Here is a 20,569-nt window from a genome sequence, read left to right on the forward strand (position 1 = left end):
AATGAACCGTGTGCGATGATTGCTACAACCTTAGACGTATTAACGTTCATATACGGGATTGCTCAAAGGGAGTAAAAAAAGAAAAGGTTATTATCAGCAGCACTAAACTTCCATCCCTTCTCTGTTTGGAGATACGCTACGCGCGGGATATGTGGTCTGCAAAAGTGTTGGCCTAGTACTACTATTATGTCCTTTATACACAACGTGGAGAAACGCGGACAGTTTCTACTTCTTACACGGACTTTGAACGAACTGTATCCATCACATCATTTCCTCACCCTTTCGCGGTGGTAGAGAATTGGCCACACTGCATGAAAACCTAGCCATGGTAACCGGCACGTTTACGCACGACTTAATACGTAGGACTGCTTTACTGTAGGTTTAATCAAGTAATTTTTTTATTTCAAAACAGATTAAACAATCCCAGTGGTTGAGAGGAACCCTTGTCTGAACATCAATGTGTAATTGTATGTATGTAACTCGTAGTTTCCACTATGTGGAACATGATGACGGATAAGTGGCGATAGAAGGTCGGCCAAGACTTCAAGACTTTCTGTGAATTTCGAAGTCCTTCGAATTTGTTGGAACTGGTGGACTACTCGATTTGCTAAAGTAACCCGTAGACTTTAGTGTTAGTTATAAAGATAGCCTACTTGTACAATTTGATTGTGCAAATCTATTGTAGTAACAGTGTGAGTACCCTAACTGTGAAGCCTTTATTAATGTAAGCAGGATGGTTTGATTACTGGGAAAAAATAAACGGAGAAATGGCAATGATAATGTGATTATTTTTAGTCCTGCTATGACGAAATGTCACAGACTACTATAATCTAGTGAGCGTCAAAACTTTCCGCAGGCAATCGTTCTTGGTTGTGAGAAAATGTGTCTCTATCTCCAAACATCTCCTGCAACCGTTTCAACGATTGTTTCAAAACAATCCGTCACACGATGTCAGCCTATGGGAACTGATCGTATAATCGATAAAAAAATTACAAATTAGGCTATACCAGTTACCCTGTAATTGTAATGTATACTTTTCTAGTAATATGTTTATACATAAAACATCCGGTGGATGTGTTTTATGCAATATTTTGACTACAGGCCGACAGCAGAAAATATGATTCTTTAGAGCACGAATTTCAGCTTAGTGGACATTATTGATCAAGTTATCTTTGTCAAACTATAGACTGGAAGCATCCATTGACACTACTGCACTTGCATATTGCACTATGAATAATACTATTCATGGCAACTCTTACAAAGAACATGTTCTGTGGTTAAATTATTCAACAGCATGTCATCTTAAGAACAGTGATAATGAACATATTATTCACACACACACACACACACACACACACACACACACACACACACACACACACACACACACACACACACACACACACACACACACACACACACACACACACACACACACACACACACACACACACACACACACACACACTCACTTCTGGCCAGGAAATGACACAAGGAGCAATAATGAGTGTTACATAATTTTAATAATTAGTCTCAAAACGAACAGAAATCAAACAACCTTTTATAAAAGCTTTGATTAAACAGAGGAGGCATTTTTTTGTTTATAATATAGCACTACATCCAAGTAGGCGCCAAATACATAGCAAGTATATTTACAGACAGTTTGTATCATCCAAATGAAATATTAGGCAGCTGCTTGACCATTTAATTACATCTCCTCAAAAATATAGTCTAAAAGGAAAACCTTAAAATAAACATTTTATTCCCATAACTAGAGGTATATTCACATGTGTTTTTAATGCTGATATCTGACAAATAGTGAAAATAAAATCTTAAATTGAACACATATGCTACTCTTAAAAATTCAACATTCTCTATAATTTTCATTGTGATGCCATACATTTCATAAACCTGTTTTATCAAGGAAACCATAGCTTTGCATAGGAAAAGAGTGCAAAAAAGTGCAATACATTTGTAATATAGGTAGGCCTAACATCACAGGGGAATGTGGCACAGCTATTTACTATGTACATATTTTACAAGCAGGAAGGTGTGCAAGACGATGACACTTCATAAATCATTTTCAAAATAAACTATTTCATAGAATTAACACTTCACTGTGTTACACAAAGGAGATCTCGGAACAACACTTCCCTCTCCTGATTCTATTCTCGCTCTGTTTTAGCTCGATCCATGAGAACCCATTTATCTGTGTGTGTTTGGGGGCAGCTTCCCGTGTTATTGGGCCAGGGTCTGCTCGTGGTTTTGGCCCACATCCTGCATGGATGCACTGCAACAAGATGACTCGATATCGCCTACTCACAGAACACAAGTTATACTATTATATCATCCATCTCGTTGACCCTGATACATTCAAAAACACCAAATTAAACGCAAGTATAACACTTATAATATTCCATTGTGAATGACTAGCTGTTGTTTAATACGAGCATATTCATAGTGATATCTCAGTTTGTCTTTAGCGTTACTACTTCTACCGATTGGTTAAGTTTTCCTCGACGGTTGACTTCCTTCTAAAACACAAACATCCCGGGGGCTCGTATTTTACAGCAAGGATCCTCCGCCGGTAGGCAGCAGCATGTGTTACTGGTGGTTCTGCTAACGTGGACAACATATTTCACCCTAAATACCATCCGCCCAGGAACCCAGCGTGAACCCAGGAGCCCATGGCGGCCGAGTGTAACTCACCACCGTGTCGATATATCAGCTGGCACTATTGTGAATACCCCTGACCCCCCGTGACCCTTTCACAAGCTGGCCACTCAGAGGTCACACCCATGCGGGATGAATGAGCTCGACCTTTGACCCCCTCCCCCCCCCCCCTGAGTACTCCCATCACTTTGACCGTGTCGGCAACGCAGGCCGACACCACAATCTCGAGTCTCACACGCCCTCCTGCATTCCCTCTGGTCCCTCCGTCTTGCTATTCCCGCCGCCGCCGTCCTCCGGAGCTGCTGTCCCGTGGTGACGCAGCCCCCACATTGTGCATGTTCGCTGGGTGAGACCAGTCAGAGAGGGTGGTAAATATACGCGGGGTGAGGGGAGGGAGGGGGGGAAGGGTGGAGGTCAGACTGCGCTGCTGGGTAGAGCCGTTGGGTGCAGCAGAATCAGAAGGGAGGACGAGGTAGGGTATTGGGTGGAGGGTCGGAGAGAGGTTCTCGCGGGGAGACTAAAATGTGCCGCGCAGGACCGGTGAACTATGAGGTATGGTGTTGGGTCAGGCATGTGGTGAATGCAGGAGAGATGAAGCCTGGCAGGGCTTTTTCATTGGGTACCTCCGGCCTACCGTCGTTGTGTTCGCTATATTCCTGGGCTCCCTGCGTTTTGATTGACCGCTCATCACTCACCGCGCTCCTCAAGAAGAGGTCTGCTTCTGGCGCAGTCGCTCTTTCTGTTGGAAAGATGAGAGGAATATCCGTTATGTGTATCCGTTGCACTTGGGTTCACGCAGAAAGAAGTGCCCCCCCCCCTGCCAGCACTTTGTAGTGAGCATCTTACCAGACTGTTGGCGTTGATCTTCTTGGTCTCTACCCTCTTGTCTGCCGTAATCTTTTTGATGTTTTCCTGCGCTTCCTTCAGTCTAGACGCAGCAGACAAAAACAACAATTGCTGACGGTTAATTATAATATTTACAATTTGGTTAAAAAAGAATGAAGCTGCACCAATTTAACTTCAGTGGCGACACACACACACACACACACACACACACACACACACACACACACACACACACACACACACACACACACACACACACACACACACACACACACACACACACACACACACACACAGCAGGATGACAGTAGGTCGATGAGATAATGAGGCGGGCTTTAAAAACACTTGGCCTTTTTATGAGTGTTGCAGCACTATTTAAAATAAAGTTAATTGTACATAAGCACAATCAGCTGTGGGTAATGTGACACATGATTGCCCAGTAAACAATTAAGAAAGAGAGAGAGAGAGCACATGGATATGTGGCAGCACTGGAGCCAGTAAATCCTTGGGGAACAGGGGGTTGCCATCTTCTCTGCAGAAGTACAGCAGGGGCCCGATGTAAACACGGCCCTTCTGAGCACTAAGAACTGTACATCATGCAGAAAACTGTGCATCCAGAGAAACACATCTATAATTATCCATAAATCAAGCCATCTGTATCACATTTTTATGTATTTTGTTACATACAGAATTTATGTACAAAATTTATATCCAGAAACAACAAAGGACACTGATAGGACTGAACACTTGGTCGTCTTTGCAATACTAACGGCTGTGGGCCTTTAAATCAGCATCAAAGTGATGCTGAAATAAAAGTGTCCCCCTAACTTTCTATCCTGCATATATGAGCTGTTGCCATGGCTCGTTGCTGTGCGTCTCCCCCGTCGCCCTAGACTGTCTCCACACTGGGCCCCTGCCCTCTGGGCTGCATGCTGAGCATCGGCAACACAGTTTAACAGTTCTCTCATGACCTAGGGAGCCTTCCACTGGCCCCCGGGGCACCCACCGCCCTGTGACAGTAAAGGCAGGCGGCAGCCAGGAGGGCCCTCTGTCCCTCAGTGGGATGCCACCCCTGCACGCCGCCTCGGGTCAAGGGGAGCATCGTAAATTTAGGCCCAGGCCTTTCAGGGGCCCGGGACGTGAGGAGGAGCCAGGGAAAGCGATGCATGCTTGCCTTCTGCTCTGTGGCCCCCTCTGCTCAGCTTTGATGGAAAACGTGTACGGTTCATCCCGGCGCAAATGTTTTGTGTGTTCCAGGGGCCACATTTTGTTCCGCAATTTCACATATTTTGTCGTATTTGGATCACATGTGTGATGATTATTTAACGACGATGATGAGGGGGTTTCCTACCGCTCCTTGGAGATGGTCTTGCTCTCTCTCTTCCAAGTGTTCTTGAAGTCGCAGCAGAACTCATACCAGAGCATGAAGACAAAACCGGGGGCCACGTCCTTCTCTCCAGACTTGGGCCTCAGCCCGAAGTAGCTCACCATTTCTTGGAAACTAAAGAACAAGAGGGAAGAACAAACAAGGATGTGGATGATGATGATGAAGAAGATGATGATGATGACGGTGACGATGAAATTTCTCTCACGTAAGCAACATTTTCGGCACTTGACCGAAAACCGCTTTTGGATACAACGCAGCAGAAGATGGGAAACTGGTGTGACAAGGAATTTGATTTCAGTGGAAGGGACGTATGGTAAGACCCTGTTATTAAAATCATCTTGCAATACCTCTACTGCATACATTTCTTGGGTGGGCATTAATGTTCCCCAGCTGGAATCTAACCCCCAACCCCGGTGGTGTTAATACCAGGCAATAATACGTCAGGCTACGCAGGCCTCAAACAACTGAGAGAGCAAAGAAGACAGACATATTATACGAGAGAGAGAGAGAGAGAGAGAGAGAGAGAGAGAGAGAGAGAGAGAGAGAGAGAGAGAGAGAGAGAGAGAGAGAGAGAGAGAGAGAGAGAGAGAGAGAGAGAGAGAGAGAGAGAGAGAGAGAGAGAGAGAGAGACACACACAATAAACCAACTAATAAGAATAGGGAACACCGTGACTTATTGACTTATATGATTATTCCCCAGCGTGATCCGGTCCAGATCCTGACTCCTCCAATGTAATTCAATTGTAACCAAACCTGAAACTCCTCCGCCGTGCCCCCCCCCCCCCGACCTCCCTCCCCCGACCGCCCTCGCCAGGCATTAAGGGAGGGCAGCCCTAGCCGCTCCGGGATGCCCTGGCTAACCCAAACATTAAAGCGGTTTCCTCCGCCTCCCGACCGTCAGGGGGGCTGACAGGGAGGGGGGGCCGTGACTCAGGAGGAGGAGAAGGCCCTCGTTCCCGTGGACACCGACGCAGACTGACTTCCAGATGCTAGGTGGCTGCGTCGCGGCGGCGGCTAATCCAAGACATGTTGGTGCGCAGCGGGCCGGGGGTCCGGTGGACGGTTTGGGGGGGGGCTTCTGGGGCCCAACCCCCCCCAACGATACCACCACTGGCCGGAACGTTCTGGACGAACACAGACCATCTCCCAACAGAACCGGAGAACCGTCCATTTGATTGCTTTTGTTTGTTTTGCCAAAATCAACACATGTCTTTAGCGTTTAGTCATCATCCGACATGAATGAGCGGCTCTCCTCCTCCTTACCGGGTTCCACTCTCTCGACCCTGGGTGTCAGGGTGTCAGAGCGGGGCACAAATCAATCCCCCCCCCCCACCCCCCCGGGACGTCTCCCGACCATGCATCATCCTCGCACACCTCCGCACGCAGGCTCCCCCCCCCGCACTCCCAAACAGATGGCGGCACCCCGGACGTCGGGGAGGAACAACAGCCGCAAAACAGCCAGGAGTTGATGATCAGCGGATTTATTTCGGGGAAAAAGTCAACACTCGTGACCTTCTTGTTCCTGTTATGATGCTAATTTCAGCGGTGATGCAATCGCATTCCTCACTGGCAGCCCCGAAAAACACTGAGCAATAACGACTGCGAAGGGAAGCGGTCCAACGGCGAAGTCTGCTTTTCCAGGAAGAGATTTAACATCGCCTTTTTTTTTCGTGGGGCACATTCAGCAGAAAATGATCATTTTGGGACTGGGCTAATGTAATGGGCGAGTGAGGTACTGGGCACCCAGCTAGCATGAACTAATGTCATTGAGCACAACGTGAGTGTACGTCACGTGAAATTGGGCGTGACGCGGCCGCAGTGAACTTAATGGGCCGCAACTGTGGACAGAACCAGGAAAACCTCAGCGGCATCCGAAACGCAAACCAGACGAGTCAGAACTGCGTGTAATTGGCTGTACAAGAACGATGATGACTACGATTACATCCACGGTCATATCCACGCACAAAAGCCAAAAGCATATTCAACCCTTATGTCACGGGAGCTGACTGGGAGAAGGTGGTTCGGGGGGGGTTTCAGTCAGGTTATGTTCAAACGCAGTCTTGTGTTGTGTGTATGTTTGTGTAGTTGTGTGAATTGGCCCATCCACATGCATACACACAAACAGAGCCCACCCAAGGCCCGGTCTAACCATATTCATCACCAGCGTGTCACTTTTATGAGGTGGCTGAGAGCGAGAGCGAGCGAGAGAGAGTCTCTCTGCCAGCACCAGGCAAGTCTGCTCCCTCTTGGGATGAAATTAGAGGAAAGTAACTTCATTAAGCTAAAGGTGTGGTAAGCCGCAAGGCCCTTTTGATCACACACACACACACACACACACACACACACACACACACACACACACACACACACACACACACACACACACACACACACACACACACACACACACACACACACACACACACACACGTGTAAACATTCCATATCAACAAAGAGTAGAAAGGGAAGAAGAAGGAAAGAGAAGGAGAGACGTGGCCATGTCAGGGCTGTCCCCGGTGGGCAAAGGACACCGGGAAGCGGAGCTGCTTGAAAGGGGACCACTGATGGAGAGCTGTGCCCAAGGCAATCAACTCCCCTGATGGTTTATAGCTGAGTCTGGCGTCGTTCTCCTTTATGGGTTTTTTCAGAGATTTATTGGGGAGTAGAATAGTCACGATTAAAGCAAACAATTCGGTTCCCTATCCAAACAAGCCTCAAATAATCAATTTGCTTTGTTTGTACTTCCCAACCGTTTCTTTCTCTCCCACATGAAACGTTCCAGATATGGTTTTGCTCCGCCTGAGTTAAGAGGCCGCCAGTTCGTCTATAAATCAGAAGCTGCAGGCAAGCGCTTTTTGCTCTTGCTTTTGTTTTTTTGTGTTTGAACATGGAAGATAACAGTGACGAGTGCGTCAGAGGAAGCGGCGGTATATTGGTAAGTCAAGCGTTGTTTAAAGGGACTCTATGCAAGACATTCCTGCTCATCACTGACCCCTTTGACCGCAGCCTGGGCTAGCTCATGCATTGGGACGAGACAATTACAATCACAAACTAATATTAGTTGGAATCGTGAATAAAGGTTGGATGGGGGGGATACAATGGGATATAGTGGATATAATGCACATTAAGCACACACATTTCTGCCATTATCCAACCTAAAAGATCACTTCCTCTTTGACTGCCCGGTTCAAACATAAACGGATGTTCTATGGAACAGAGAATGTTCCGGGAAAGGCCTGCTTTTTGGAGTTACACCCTGTGCGTAAACGGGTAATCCGAACTGATTTGTGCTTCATACACGTCGACTCATTTTTTTTAAATGAGCATCAACAATGTCCATGAGGTCCATCTTTGAATGTACAGAAGAAGACCTCTAAGATCCTCCTTACCTCCGTGTGAGGGGTGTATCTGATGTGTTTCAGTGTGTGTTATCTCTGCTGCTGTTATCACCGACTTCCCCACCAGCCTGGAGACTGAGAAGCGCCCTATGTGCAGGAACGTTATCACGGTACACTGGAGCTAAATATGACATGCATTTAAACAAACTGTTAGCACTACTGCCAACTAGGGCCAGTTACGCAATCTATCAGAGAATATAAACAAAGAAATGCAAATTCTTCACCTTTTGCGTGAACCATCCATCACATCTGTAACCATCCATATCATCCGATACAATGTACAATACAAGACCATCGACAAAATTGCTTGTGTATATTAAACCTGGCCTGTGTTACTATTCACGTCAATAATAAATATCTGAAATAGAAATATGTATGTTGCACTTCCCGGTTCTTAAAAAGAGCACTTATCATTGTGTAGCGTCTTATCCTAACTATCTTTGTTGTATACAGGGAATGGGTTAACCTATCAATTGTAAATGCTAAGCACTTGTTTCTATGAACATCTCTACTGTACCGACAGCGATATATTGTTCCTCTTTCCTTTGGCAAATGTACTTATTGTAAACCGCTTTGGATAAAAGCAACTGCTAAATGTAAAAATTTGAATAAAACACGACCATCCACGGGTCAATCCAGCCAGGGAATAACTCTCTCTCTCTATAAAAGGTCTTACTCTGGTCCAGGTTAGCCCCCCTGCACCTTCCCACCGTGGCAACATTCCCCGAGACGAGGAAGCCAGAACCACAGCCGCTACCCTTAAAGCACGAGAGGCGCTGAAGGCATAACGCACACAGTGCAGCTCTGATGCATGTACATCTACAGTATTCATGAGCATTGAATTTATCACAGCAGTATAGATGAAGGGGATCACCTACCTCTTCTGTGCCGTGTCAAGTCGGTTGTCCTCGGTGGCATGCTGCTCATGAGCTGTAAAACAAGGAGGAGAGAAGAATGGCGCATAAAACACACGCCGAAGACCCCGCTCTGTGAGTGATGCCTTGTTTGACGTGCCACCGTTTGTGACCGACGGGAGCTTTCGTTTACTGGCGCGGACACCGATACCACAGAGGTGAGATGACATAAATCAGCGCAGATGAGGATCCAGAGGGGGGGGGGGGGGCGCCACCAGATTTTATTAGCACCCGGTCTTGTCGTTTTCAGACAAGGAGAGAGAGAGGACGATCTCGGACGGTCTCGTGAGGGTTGAGATGCGTACGGGGCGCTTATAGGGAGGTGGCGTTGAGTCGAGGCGTCGGTTGCGGGCGCATTTTAATAGTTTGAGTTGAGATTCGGGCGCGGGTTCGTCGACGCAGCGGTGACACTGCCATCGGACGTTGGTGATGCGGGGGGGGGGGGGGAGCGCACACACACACACACACACACACACACACACACACCTCGAACGAGTTGTGGATCCCTGCGTCTGTGCGAGTGCGTGTACCTACGTGTATGTGCGTGTGCTGAAAGGGTAGCTGGAGCGCGGGTGCAGGGCAGAGCGTGGCGGTGGCGGCGGCGGCGGCTGGGGAGCGGGAGGCTCCAGTGGGCTGCCGCCATGTAAAAGTGTCTAAATGCAAGGCAGATGTGTACGGCCGGGCCGGGCCGGGCCTAGGTGCAAGAATTTATCTAGGGCCAGAGACTGCCTGTGATCTGAGATTTATTGCATTTTTCCAGATTCATCCTTTTTTTTTTTTTTTACAATGATGGGGGGGGGGGGGGGGGGGTGGGGGGCTTGAAGATTTAAGAGCGAGAAGGCTCCGAAAAATGGTTCAAAGGCCGGTTTTTGGGGTCCTTTAGGAGAGCGGGCGATCTTAAGCCGCCTACAAACCCCCGCTTGCATGTTCTCCCCTTTTTACACGTATGTGGGCAAAAGGGGCTGAGGGGGGGAAGGCAAACTTAATGAAGAGGGGGGGGGGGGGGATTGGGGTGCCCTTGGTTTAGGGCGGGGGAAGGGTGGGAGGGGGAGGGCGAAAGGTGAGGAGGGGGGGCCGTGACCAATGGTGTTTGTCTCAGTGGGGGTCAGGCTGGCGCCTAAGCTACCCCTCCGGTGCGACTGTGCACGGAGGTGGCATTAGTGTTAAGAGAGAGAGAGAGAGAGAGAGGGGAGGGGGGGGGGGGGGAGAGAGAGAGAGAGAGCGAGAGAGAAAGAGAGAGAGAGTGGCCCAAAGTGACAGGATGTGTGAAGTTTCTCCTCCTCGGCTCTCGTGTAAACATGAAACCAGCAGTGTCTAACTAGAAAGTTATGAGACACACATGCTGAGAGGGACAATAAATTAGGGCCTTTAAAAACTCCTGACACACTTTTCACAAAAAAAAAAAAACCCGCAGCCTTTTTACCTTGGAGCCCCGACAACAAAAGGAGAGACGGGGGAGAGCTGGCGAGAGGCGAGGCCTGGGAACGTGCTCTCCACCGCATCCACCGGGCTCCCTCTTATCGGCTCCTCCCCATTGGTTCAATTCCTTCAGCTCTTCCATCTGCTCCCCAGCACAAAAGAGCCTCACCACCAGCATCGGCTCAAGCTCTGTCCCCTGCACGTTTCACACTTTGGTGGTGTCGCTAATTCGCACACATCAGACTGCGCGGCGGAGCCGATACTCTGAGACGTTTCCCTGAGGCACGAGACGGCGTCTGAGGGCGTGACAGCACGGACACGCGAGACGGAGGGGAGGAGGGTCCCGGGGCGGGACGGGGGTCGGTAGCAGACATTGTTGTATTTGCGTATGAATGGTACATTTTCCAAAAGCGGTTTCCTGCTCATCGTTTAGGGATAATTGAGAGCCACCGCGTAATTGACATTAAATGTCCGACACACGAATGTATTATTTCACACGCCAGACACGGTTAGCTGCTCGACTTTCAACCCACGCCCGGGAAACACGTAGACGCCTTTCCCCTCGTTGGGTGGATTGCTTTGTTCCGCCGCCCAAGTCGTTAGAAGGAGAGCAGACGAGAACACTATGGAATAATGGGGGGGGGGGGGGGGGGGCTGTGTTGCGTTTCATTTTTATCAAACACCAGTAGTGAGAACACAACGCAGACGCAGTTTGAGGTAAAAAAAACAACGGTTGCGCGACCTCTCCCAACACGTTGGCTACTCCGCCAATTTACACGTCGTGATGTGAGACACATGGCCACAGTCTCCCCGGAAGACGCCTCGTCAGAACGGGGGTTTTGGTGAAAAAAAAACAACAACCTTATTGTTTCAACATTTCCAGCTTGATTGCAACAACTGAGCCAGAAAATATCCTTGCTACAAAAAAATGTGCAGAGCCATAAAACAGTGTGATCTGCCAGAAACAGGTTGCTGGTCGCTATTGCGTGCTGATATTTAATCCAAACTTATTGGGGCAGTGGGTAGGCCTTCGTCTTAACTGTGAGGTCTTCGTGGTACCGGTCTACCCTCCCTGAGACGTCTACGTGAAACCGGACAGAGATGACAGGCAGGTGGTCAGAACACCCTGCAACGGATGTGCTGAATTTGAGATCATTGATGTGTTGTTACACTTTAAGCAGGTACCATTGCACTTGAATGACAACTCATTTGACTGTACTGCGCATCCATCTTCCTCTGCCCTCTACGAGCCGAGAGGACCTCTATTTAAATAATTACACCCTGCCTCTCAGGCCCCCGAGCCCTCTGACTTGAGTGTGATTGATGACCATTTCATGTGCCCTCCTTTCACTTGTGTCTAGTTCCTTTCCGAACTCAGCGATTAGCTCTCGGGGGTCACGGGATAGTGTAGGCACTGTATGAGCGCACGCACACGCACACACACACGCACACACACACAGGATTGAATATCTCCCTCGCTGAGTTACGGCCTGGGAACTATTACTACAAAGTTGAGGTATCACAGAAGGGGCTTAAACCCTGTTATTTATGCTTATGAAGCTGCAGCTCCTTCACCTTTGATGCGAGAGGCGGACCAGGCGGCGAGAAGGCAGGTATTGCAGCGAACACAGAGTACTGATCTGGTCCCGGCGCAGAAGGCTGAGAACCAGTGGATGGCGACGTGATCCGAGGTTGTTGGGGTGGCTCCTGTGCGATGCCCTGTGTGGTCCTGCGTGCCTTTACAAGGCCAGGACCAGAGATGTCCTGCCAGCTTTATGGCATTCTGGGCTACATGGGAACCCGGGCAATGGGATCCCTTCTGCATGCCTCGTAGACCTCTGTCCCCGGGCAGGTTCAGAGACGGTCACCGCCACGGGAAGAACAGACACGCGCACGCACACACGCTTCCACACTATTGTGTGGCGATGTTGCAAATGATACCTTTTTATAAAAGGTCCATCTCTGTGTTTAAGAAGGACAATGCGGCTGTCCATATACTTTATCTATGGAGGCCCAGGGTCGATTTCCCCCTTAGTGCCTCACAATTCCAGTGGAAGGGTTTCATTCGTCCAATCAGCATTCAGGAGGACAAAGCATGTCTTCCCGTTGAAGACGACGACGACGACGACGACGACAACAACAACAACAACTCGAGGCTGCGTAGTGACTTACCGACAGAGAGGAAGCCTTCCATTTTATCTTTGAAGGGCTGGAGGTGTTCCTCTGAGGAGTTGGCACACACCTTCTGCACGTTCTTTTCACACACTGGAAGAGCGAGAGACAGAGAGAGAGACAGACAGGGACAGAGAGAGAGAAGGGCAGAGGAAGGTGAGAACAGGATATTTCTTTACTATTTCCACAAGTCTTGTGTGCAAGATTGTATCTTAAGTCGAGCTTGTACACATACAAAATTGTGATAATTCAGAGGCCAACTATTGAGTCAAACCAGAGCTCATTTACTACTTGTTTGCAAACCTTTATCTCTCAAGATTTACTTGACATGCAGGATAAACAGAGACAGTTTGTACGGTGGGCCTTTATCATCATTTAGCAAAGTCTATTTATCGTCTACTTGCATAACTATTGTGGTTAAGGACAAAAAATGGAAAATATTTCGACAACAGCATAGTCTAAACCTTACACAGTGCCAGAAGTCAAGCAAGGAAAGATGGTGACTACTGATGAGGAAACCAGTAGCTATAGTGAATGATGCATGCATGCTGGAGTGCGTACAAATTCACATAGCTTTATAATAAGCATGAATAAATATAATTCATAATAGCATTGTCAACATTCCGATTGTCAAGAAAAGGTTATGGAAGTGCACGCATTGGCGCCATATATTCAAACAGGAATGTTCATTTGAGAATGTATTTAAATATAGACACGCACAACAAAAGCTAGTTTTCTTAGGTATCCATTAAAAGTGGCTGTTAAACTGGCAATAATGTGAACAGAGTTTGGGCTGCGTTCAAGATACAAACAACACTGTTCATTAGTGGTGCCATAAGAACCAGTAATGAGACTTAAATAGAAATAAAACCTGCATCATAAACTTTAAATTAAAATATCACAATCTCCACACACACACACACACACACACACACACACACACACACACACACACGTAATAGCAAAGACTTGATCAAACCGCCATGCACCCAGCAAGTCTCTCAGACCAATGGGGAGAAGATGCCTGGCCACTGGAATAACGGATGATAAATCAAAGAACTAGTATGACTCCATGGACTTCAATGTCTCACTAATGTAACTTCAAAGACGACGCACGGTGCTATTAAACAGGATTTTACATGCACAGGCATATTGTTGTTCCTGCACATGTGGCTTTTTTTCCTTAGCAGATCTGCTTGCTATTTGCGGATGGGCTTTTGTTGTGATGCCAGATAAAAAAATGAACCAACCGACACGGGTCTGGGGAGGAAGCCCAAGCGATGGAGCGTCCCGTCAGCCAAGCCTTGTCATTTCCCCCACCCCACCCCCGCTATTAGCGCACACACACAGACGGCGGGCACAACAACAGCCATGCAACCTGTTAGTCATTAATGGCAGCAGTAAATACCTTGACTGGTGTACGACTGCATAGCTTTTAATAAAAACAAAAACACAAAATAAAAAGGAGTGGATCAACCCAACATGAACATGGCTGGCTCAGCGCGGGTGTCAGATGTTGGAAAGGGGGAAAGCAAGTACACCTGCTCAGTTCAAACACCGAGGCATACCGCTTTGTGACTTATCTTGAGAAATATGTTTTCTCATGTGAAGAGCGGCACAATTATCCTTTGTTACCTTCTACGATTGCCTGAACAATTCAAATGGTTTATAGGTAACATTGCGGTGACACACAGGCCAGATCACAGATCTATTTATTTATTTGTCTAGTGGAAAACAGATAAAGCGGTATCATGTACGTGACCTAAAGAACCCCCGAAACAATCCTTTTTTTGGAGCAAACCCACATTGCCTCACCCGAAATCCCCTAACACAACATGGGCCATTAAAATCGTTGAAAACTGCAAGTCTACAATTTAGTGGCGGCTTTCCACCAAATGTGGTCCAGACAGCAAAGGCCGCAAGAGGAAGCCCACTACAAATAAACAACCAAAAAAAAGGAAAACACACACACACACACACATCTGCAAGAAAAAGCCTGTGTTTATCGGATTGAAGTGATACATTGGCTTTAAAAGCAGCCGTTGGAGTGTGAAAAGGTGAACACGGGAACATGAAGAACTCATGTTTAACAACAAAGTTTCCTTCAGCCGCAAAAAAAGCCACACATTATAATATGATGTACCGACAACGCCCAAACAGCCCTGCATCTTCTCACGGAAAAGCGCTGAGATTTTTAACTAATTATTTGAATTAAAATACAATATGTTGCCCTGCGTCTTCTGTATTATCGAATAGGGCACAGAGCGGCGCAGTGGGTGAGCCAACAGGAAGACACCATGTCCCTGTTCAACCACCCAGTGTTGCATGTCCACACCGTGTGCCATGGGCTTAGAAACCCTCCGAGCTGGGGCTGACATGGACCCTTCTCTGCACTGCTGGGCCTCGTCAATACCATGGATCATGCCACCGTACTCGGATCACAGAGGCGGCGGGGAAAACGGCTGACGCAGCTCGGCTCGGAGTAGTGGAATGTCATCAGAGAAACCCACCGCGGTCTGATTGACTTGAGATTTCTGCCACTGCAGGCAGCTCTGTGTTTGTCCTAGGGGTTTCTCTGCCCTGTCCAGACACCTAGCGAACAGGGGCCCTGGCCTGGCATCACAGAGCCGGCAGACCACGATGGGAGCCGCGGCACCGATCTCCGATAGCCCCCCCCCACCGTCACCACACAGGGAAAACAGATCGGGTTCCAGGCTGCTCACTCAGCACCTCTCAAGACTGGGGAGCTGGTTCTTTGTGCACTTCAACGTATGATGTCACTGTTTATACCGCCCGTTATGCATGATGCAACTTTTTCCTGTGATATTCCTTTGATGGACGAGTGTTGATTTATGCTACCCATCTTAATTAGGAGATTTTTTTTATTGGCTTGGCTTCACGTTTGTTTGGTTACTTTCGCCATGTGTGAAGAACACACTATCACAAATGGAGAAAAATATTTGAAATGGATTTTCTGTTCCAGGATCATAATGGCAGTGATGGATTAATATAATGTTCCAAAGGTTAAGTGCCCTTATAAACTTTGAAAGAAAGAATACATGCTGCGATTTGGGCAAGAGAGGAATCGGGAACTAAGTGGATCCTTAAGAATGTGCGTTACACATGAGCATACTTTACAATAACGCTTCCAAGCAACATTGACACGTAGTTAAAGCTGTACAGAGATGCATGACGCCATGAATCCCTTTTGAATACACACAAGCCACCCCGGGACCACAGCATGCGTGTCGGACAGCAGCTGAGGGAAAGATTGACGCGTACGTTCACACGGTGACGTTTCTCTGTTTTGGCTAGTCGTCGTGCAGTGACTTTGATGTCAAAATGTGTGCCTGATATTCCACCACAGCGGCAGGAATTCCCCTGGGAACGGCGAACCGGAAGTCACGGCACACCGGGACAATGCGATATTGTGGTGGCGGACTCTGGACCAATCAGAGGGGGCCTTGCGGAGCGCCACAGGATTGCACTGGCTACGTGTCTGACGCATGTTTCTGTCTGCGGAAGGTTGCCCCAGTAGATGGCCTCCGGACAATAGAAACACGTTCATCTGATCCTCTCCGCCACAGCAACATAATGGAGCATTGTGGAGGGAAAGGGAAAACAACAACAGATCAACTCCTAAAACGTCACACCGACGGCTACACCGGTTAGGAGACGACTACAACAGAGTTGGAAAACACTTTTTTTTTTTTTTACAGTCTGTCTCTGAGATTACTTCAGATGTGAGGAACGTCTGCTGCTCTCCGGCCCCCGGGAACATCACCTTAATTTATATACCCGGGATGTGGATCTTTCCCATCCCAGGGATTCTCTTACTAATCCCCAATTATATACAATCCCAGTGGACCGAGACACCCTCCCCCCGGTCGACTCGCCCACCTCCCCCTCGCTCTAGCCGGGGCCAAACGTCTCCGCTTCGCTCCCACCAGAGGGGCCGCAGCCAGGACGCTGGCTGGCTGAGCGAGGAGAAGGTTAGACTCCCTCTCGGCTTTCTGCTCCCCATAAATCACTCCGGCCTCGACTCTGGCCCTTCACCACACCGACGCCCCGCTCCTCCTCCTCCTCCAACATCCAGCGAGGAGAACCACGGGGGCTGACAACAAGGGGAATAGCAGCCAAGCAGCCCCTGAGATAAGATGGGAGAGTAAGGGTAATGGATGGAGGCGCGGGCCTTTATAGGGCGTATCGTATATCGCCGCTACGTGACAGGATAGCTAGGGTGCTCCATGCCAAGGGCGATTTCTACATTCGTGTTTTTATGGACCGGGGGATCTGGGGTGTCCCCGTGTGGCTTTTCTAGACTCGAAAGATCTGCGTCCATAAACATGGAGACGATTTTTGTTGTTTCAGTTGTACGTTTTCCTAAGAATTCGTTGACTGATGAATTGTAACTGTTCACATCGAACACATCCTAGAGGGAACTTTTGACGTTATCGTGGAAATCGCCGGCAATCAAAGAAAATAAACAAGAAAAGCAGAGGTGTTTGGGGCTCGCACTCGACAAACTGGCCAGTGCGTCACATGCGCCATGTGGGTCGCTCTGCAGGCGGGTGGCGGCGGTGCCCCGGCCTGCCCACTGCACACATGGAGTGAGGAGCGGCGCCTCCGTCGTAAAGCGTCCCTCAGGCTAAAGGGCCTGCGTGGAGCTGACGTTAAAGGCCATTTAAACTCAGGACACTGTCTGATCTGCCACGGTGATGAATGGCTTACCTGGGCCGGGCCTCGAGTGAAACACTAAACTGCCCTCAGCAACAAATGAGCTCTGACTGTTCCTTTTTATTTGGTACCATTTCATTCGGCAGCGTCCCTACTGCCGCACCATCCCCCTGAATTACAGCATTATAATGGACTGTTAGCAATGCAGAACCATCAGTAAATGGGGATTGCTGGTTTTAAAACGCGCATACAAGTCTTTAAGGAAAACGTTCATAGTGGGTGCAAAAGCCAACGAGTAGTGCAATATCATTTTCTTTTGCAAATTTTGACATTTTTTCTCCTCGTTTTTTTTTTATTACTCTTGGCTTGGGTTTCAAAGTTTGACGGAGCGTACAGAGGTACCTGTGTCGTCCGGCAGTGAACCGCGGGAGAGGAGTCGTCACGGGCCCCAGAGAAGGGCTCGATCCCCACGGCCTCCAGCTCATCCCCGTCTCGGGGAGAGAGCAGCGCAGGCAGAGGTCAGCCCCCCGCTCCGCAAACAGGAAGCCCCATCACACTGGGATCATGTTTCTGCACAAGCCAGTGAAAGAGAGGCCAGCCAGGCGGACAGGAGTCTGTCCCGCACCTCCCCCCCCCCCCCCCCGAGCCCGCCAATGACTAGACGCTGTGCGTGCAAGTCTCTGGAGCCTTCACAAGTCTCTGGACCTTGGACCCATTCTCTGGACCCTAGACCAGGTCTCAGTCTCTGGACCCTGGACCAAGTCTTTGTCTCTGGACCCTAGACCCAGTCTTTGTCTCTGGACCCTAGACCAAGTCTCTGGACCCTGGACTCTAGACCAAGTCTCTAGACCCTTGACCAGGTCTCTGGACCCTAGACCGAGTCTCTGGGCCCTAGACCGAGTCTCTGGACCCTAGCCAGCAGAAATGAGTCACTGTCGAAGCACACACCACTTGCTATACTTCTAGACCAGTCGAGGGAAGCTAAAGACCTTACCTGCCTCCCCTGGTCTATAACAGGGGAGGGAGGGCAGGTATTAGACAAACAACAAACGACCCAGAACCCATTATTTAAGCTGGTCCTCAACACCTTCAGATCTCTCTGTTAGCTTCTCTCCGACACCGCTGACAAGATGGATGGAGGCGATGCTTCGAGAGCTCGGTAATTAAAACCAGTTGCTCTCTCCGTGCGCTGGTTTATAATAGCCAGATATAAATATTTATCCCTGGCGGTGGGGATGGAAATGGCTCGGGAGTCACGCGGCGCGCTCATCAAACACCCAGAATCCCCCGCCGGCCCCTCTCCCCGCACCCCCGCTAATCTCCCCCCCCTCCCCCGAGGTCTGCTGCTCCAGACCGGGCTGGGCCGTGGATCAAATGCAGCCCGACCCTCATGTTGCATTTATTGTCTTCAAGTCTTCACTTTTCTCCTAATAAACGGGCGGCAGCTCTAGGTGAGTCTGGCGTGCTTTAGTACGCCCTTTGTGTTCCCCTTCTGCGCCCCCCCGCGGGTCAAAGAGGACCGGGCTTTACCAGATCCCAGAGAGGGGAGCGGATCTAATTGCTTTCGTATGCCGTGTTATTGGTTGATTTAAATAACCGCAGACACCGAGGGCACCAGGGGCCCGCCCCCTGTAACCCCTGCCATGGCCCGGGCCACGACTCCACTGGCTGGGGCCCGGCTTATTGACAGACCCCCTTATTGACCGGCTGGTTAGGGGGTCGGCGCCCGTCGGAGTTCGGTCAGCGCCTCAGGCCAAAGCAAATGAGTGCAGATTTTTTTCCCACCCAAACGCCGTTTGTAACACGTCGTCAATAGAATGGTATTTTCTTGCTTTCGCTGCCGAGACAACGTCTGACGGGAGCTTAGAACCGAGCATTTTCGTCGTCGGCCTTGGAATCGGAGGAGCTGTCGTTGTTTAGATGAGACGGCTGTTAAGGAATGATACAACGTCTGGAGGAGAGGCGTGCTTTAAGGGGCTGCTCGAGAGCCCCCGCTCGAGGGCCCCCCGCTCAAGGGCCCCCGCTCAAGGGCCCCCGCTCAAGGGCCCCCGCTCAAGGGCCCCACTCTGTCTCCAGGGCCCCACTCGAGGGCTCCGCTCTGACTCCAGGGCCACGACTCAAGGGCCCCACTCAAGGGCTTCGTTCAAGGGCACCACCCGCTCAAGGGCCCCACTCGAGGGCCTCGGAGACGCAGTGGACGCTCCGCTTGTCCCGGATCCTGCTGGTCTCAGTGGTGCCTCGAGCGGGGCTCTTGAGCAACACCATACCGCACCAGACAGGTTTACGTCTCCCTTGGCGGTGAAAGCTCACGCTTAACATAACCACAGATGCCTGGGCCACTGCCTCGGGCCACCGCAGGCATTGAAGTGTGAAATATCACTGCTTTGAAGCCCCCCCGACGGTGGGAAGAGTTGGTCATACGATAGCGGATACGGTTCGGACCCCGTCCTACCCGTCAGCTCTCGCTTCAGCTTCCTGGCGTCCTTCGCGAGGTCTTCAAACTTGACCTGCGCGGCCTGGAAGAAGTCCTGCGGCTCAGGCAGGGGGAACACACTCTTGTCCGTCCCTGCATGCTGGAGTGGGGGGGGGAGGAGACACCCGGGGGGGAAACAAAAGGTTACACAGGTTTCACATCCGATTTCGTCTATCCACGTCTGACTGCTCGCGCCGCGGCGTGAAACCGATCGGACGTACCTCATCGAAATTACGCAGGTAGTACGACACCACGTAGTCCACCAGACTGATGCGATTGTCCTGCAGGGAGAAACATCACAAACAAGATGCATCATGGTCCATAGTTCTACCAGAAGGTACACCACGTCAAAACGTTTCCTGGGTTGGCCGTTACAAAGGAGAAGTGCTTATTATGAAACGGGGGGGGGGGGGGGGGGGCGTCACCCTGCTCTTGACGTCTTTGAGCTTGGGGAGGATCTCAAGTCCGAAGCCGTCCGCCTGGCCCCTGGTTCGATTCCCGCCGTTCATGTAGTTCCCGAAGGCCAGCACCAGGCCCATCACCTCCCGCACACTGCTGCCCTCCAGGAGCACCTGTTACACACACACACACACACACACACACCACAGTG

At 49.6% G+C, this 20,569-nt stretch overlaps 1 protein-coding gene across 1 annotated transcript in view; it reads right to left on the reverse strand.

Annotated features, from left to right (window-relative positions):
* Positions 1-3,196: 3,196 nt before the first annotated feature.
* The window catches only part of LOC311361920 (formin-1), a gene marked incomplete at its 5' end in the record, with an annotated part of 48,182 nt that continues 30,809 nt past the window's right edge, over positions 3,197-20,569 (reverse strand). The window contains 8 exons of the mRNA XM_084481716.1: positions 3,197-3,412; positions 3,520-3,601; positions 4,871-5,020; positions 9,183-9,234; positions 12,810-12,902; positions 19,939-20,059; positions 20,181-20,240; positions 20,385-20,531. Of these exons, the coding sequence (XP_084337842.1) occupies positions 3,377-3,412; positions 3,520-3,601; positions 4,871-5,020; positions 9,183-9,234; positions 12,810-12,902; positions 19,939-20,059; positions 20,181-20,240; positions 20,385-20,531 (741 nt within the window). The 3' untranslated portion in view covers positions 3,197-3,376. The remainder of the gene's footprint in view (positions 3,413-3,519; positions 3,602-4,870; positions 5,021-9,182; positions 9,235-12,809; positions 12,903-19,938; positions 20,060-20,180; positions 20,241-20,384; positions 20,532-20,569) is intronic.

This window comes from Micromesistius poutassou, assembly GCF_964030765.1.
Source record: "Micromesistius poutassou genome assembly, chromosome: 17".
NCBI classification, from domain to species: Eukaryota; Metazoa; Chordata; class Actinopteri; order Gadiformes; family Gadidae; genus Micromesistius; species Micromesistius poutassou.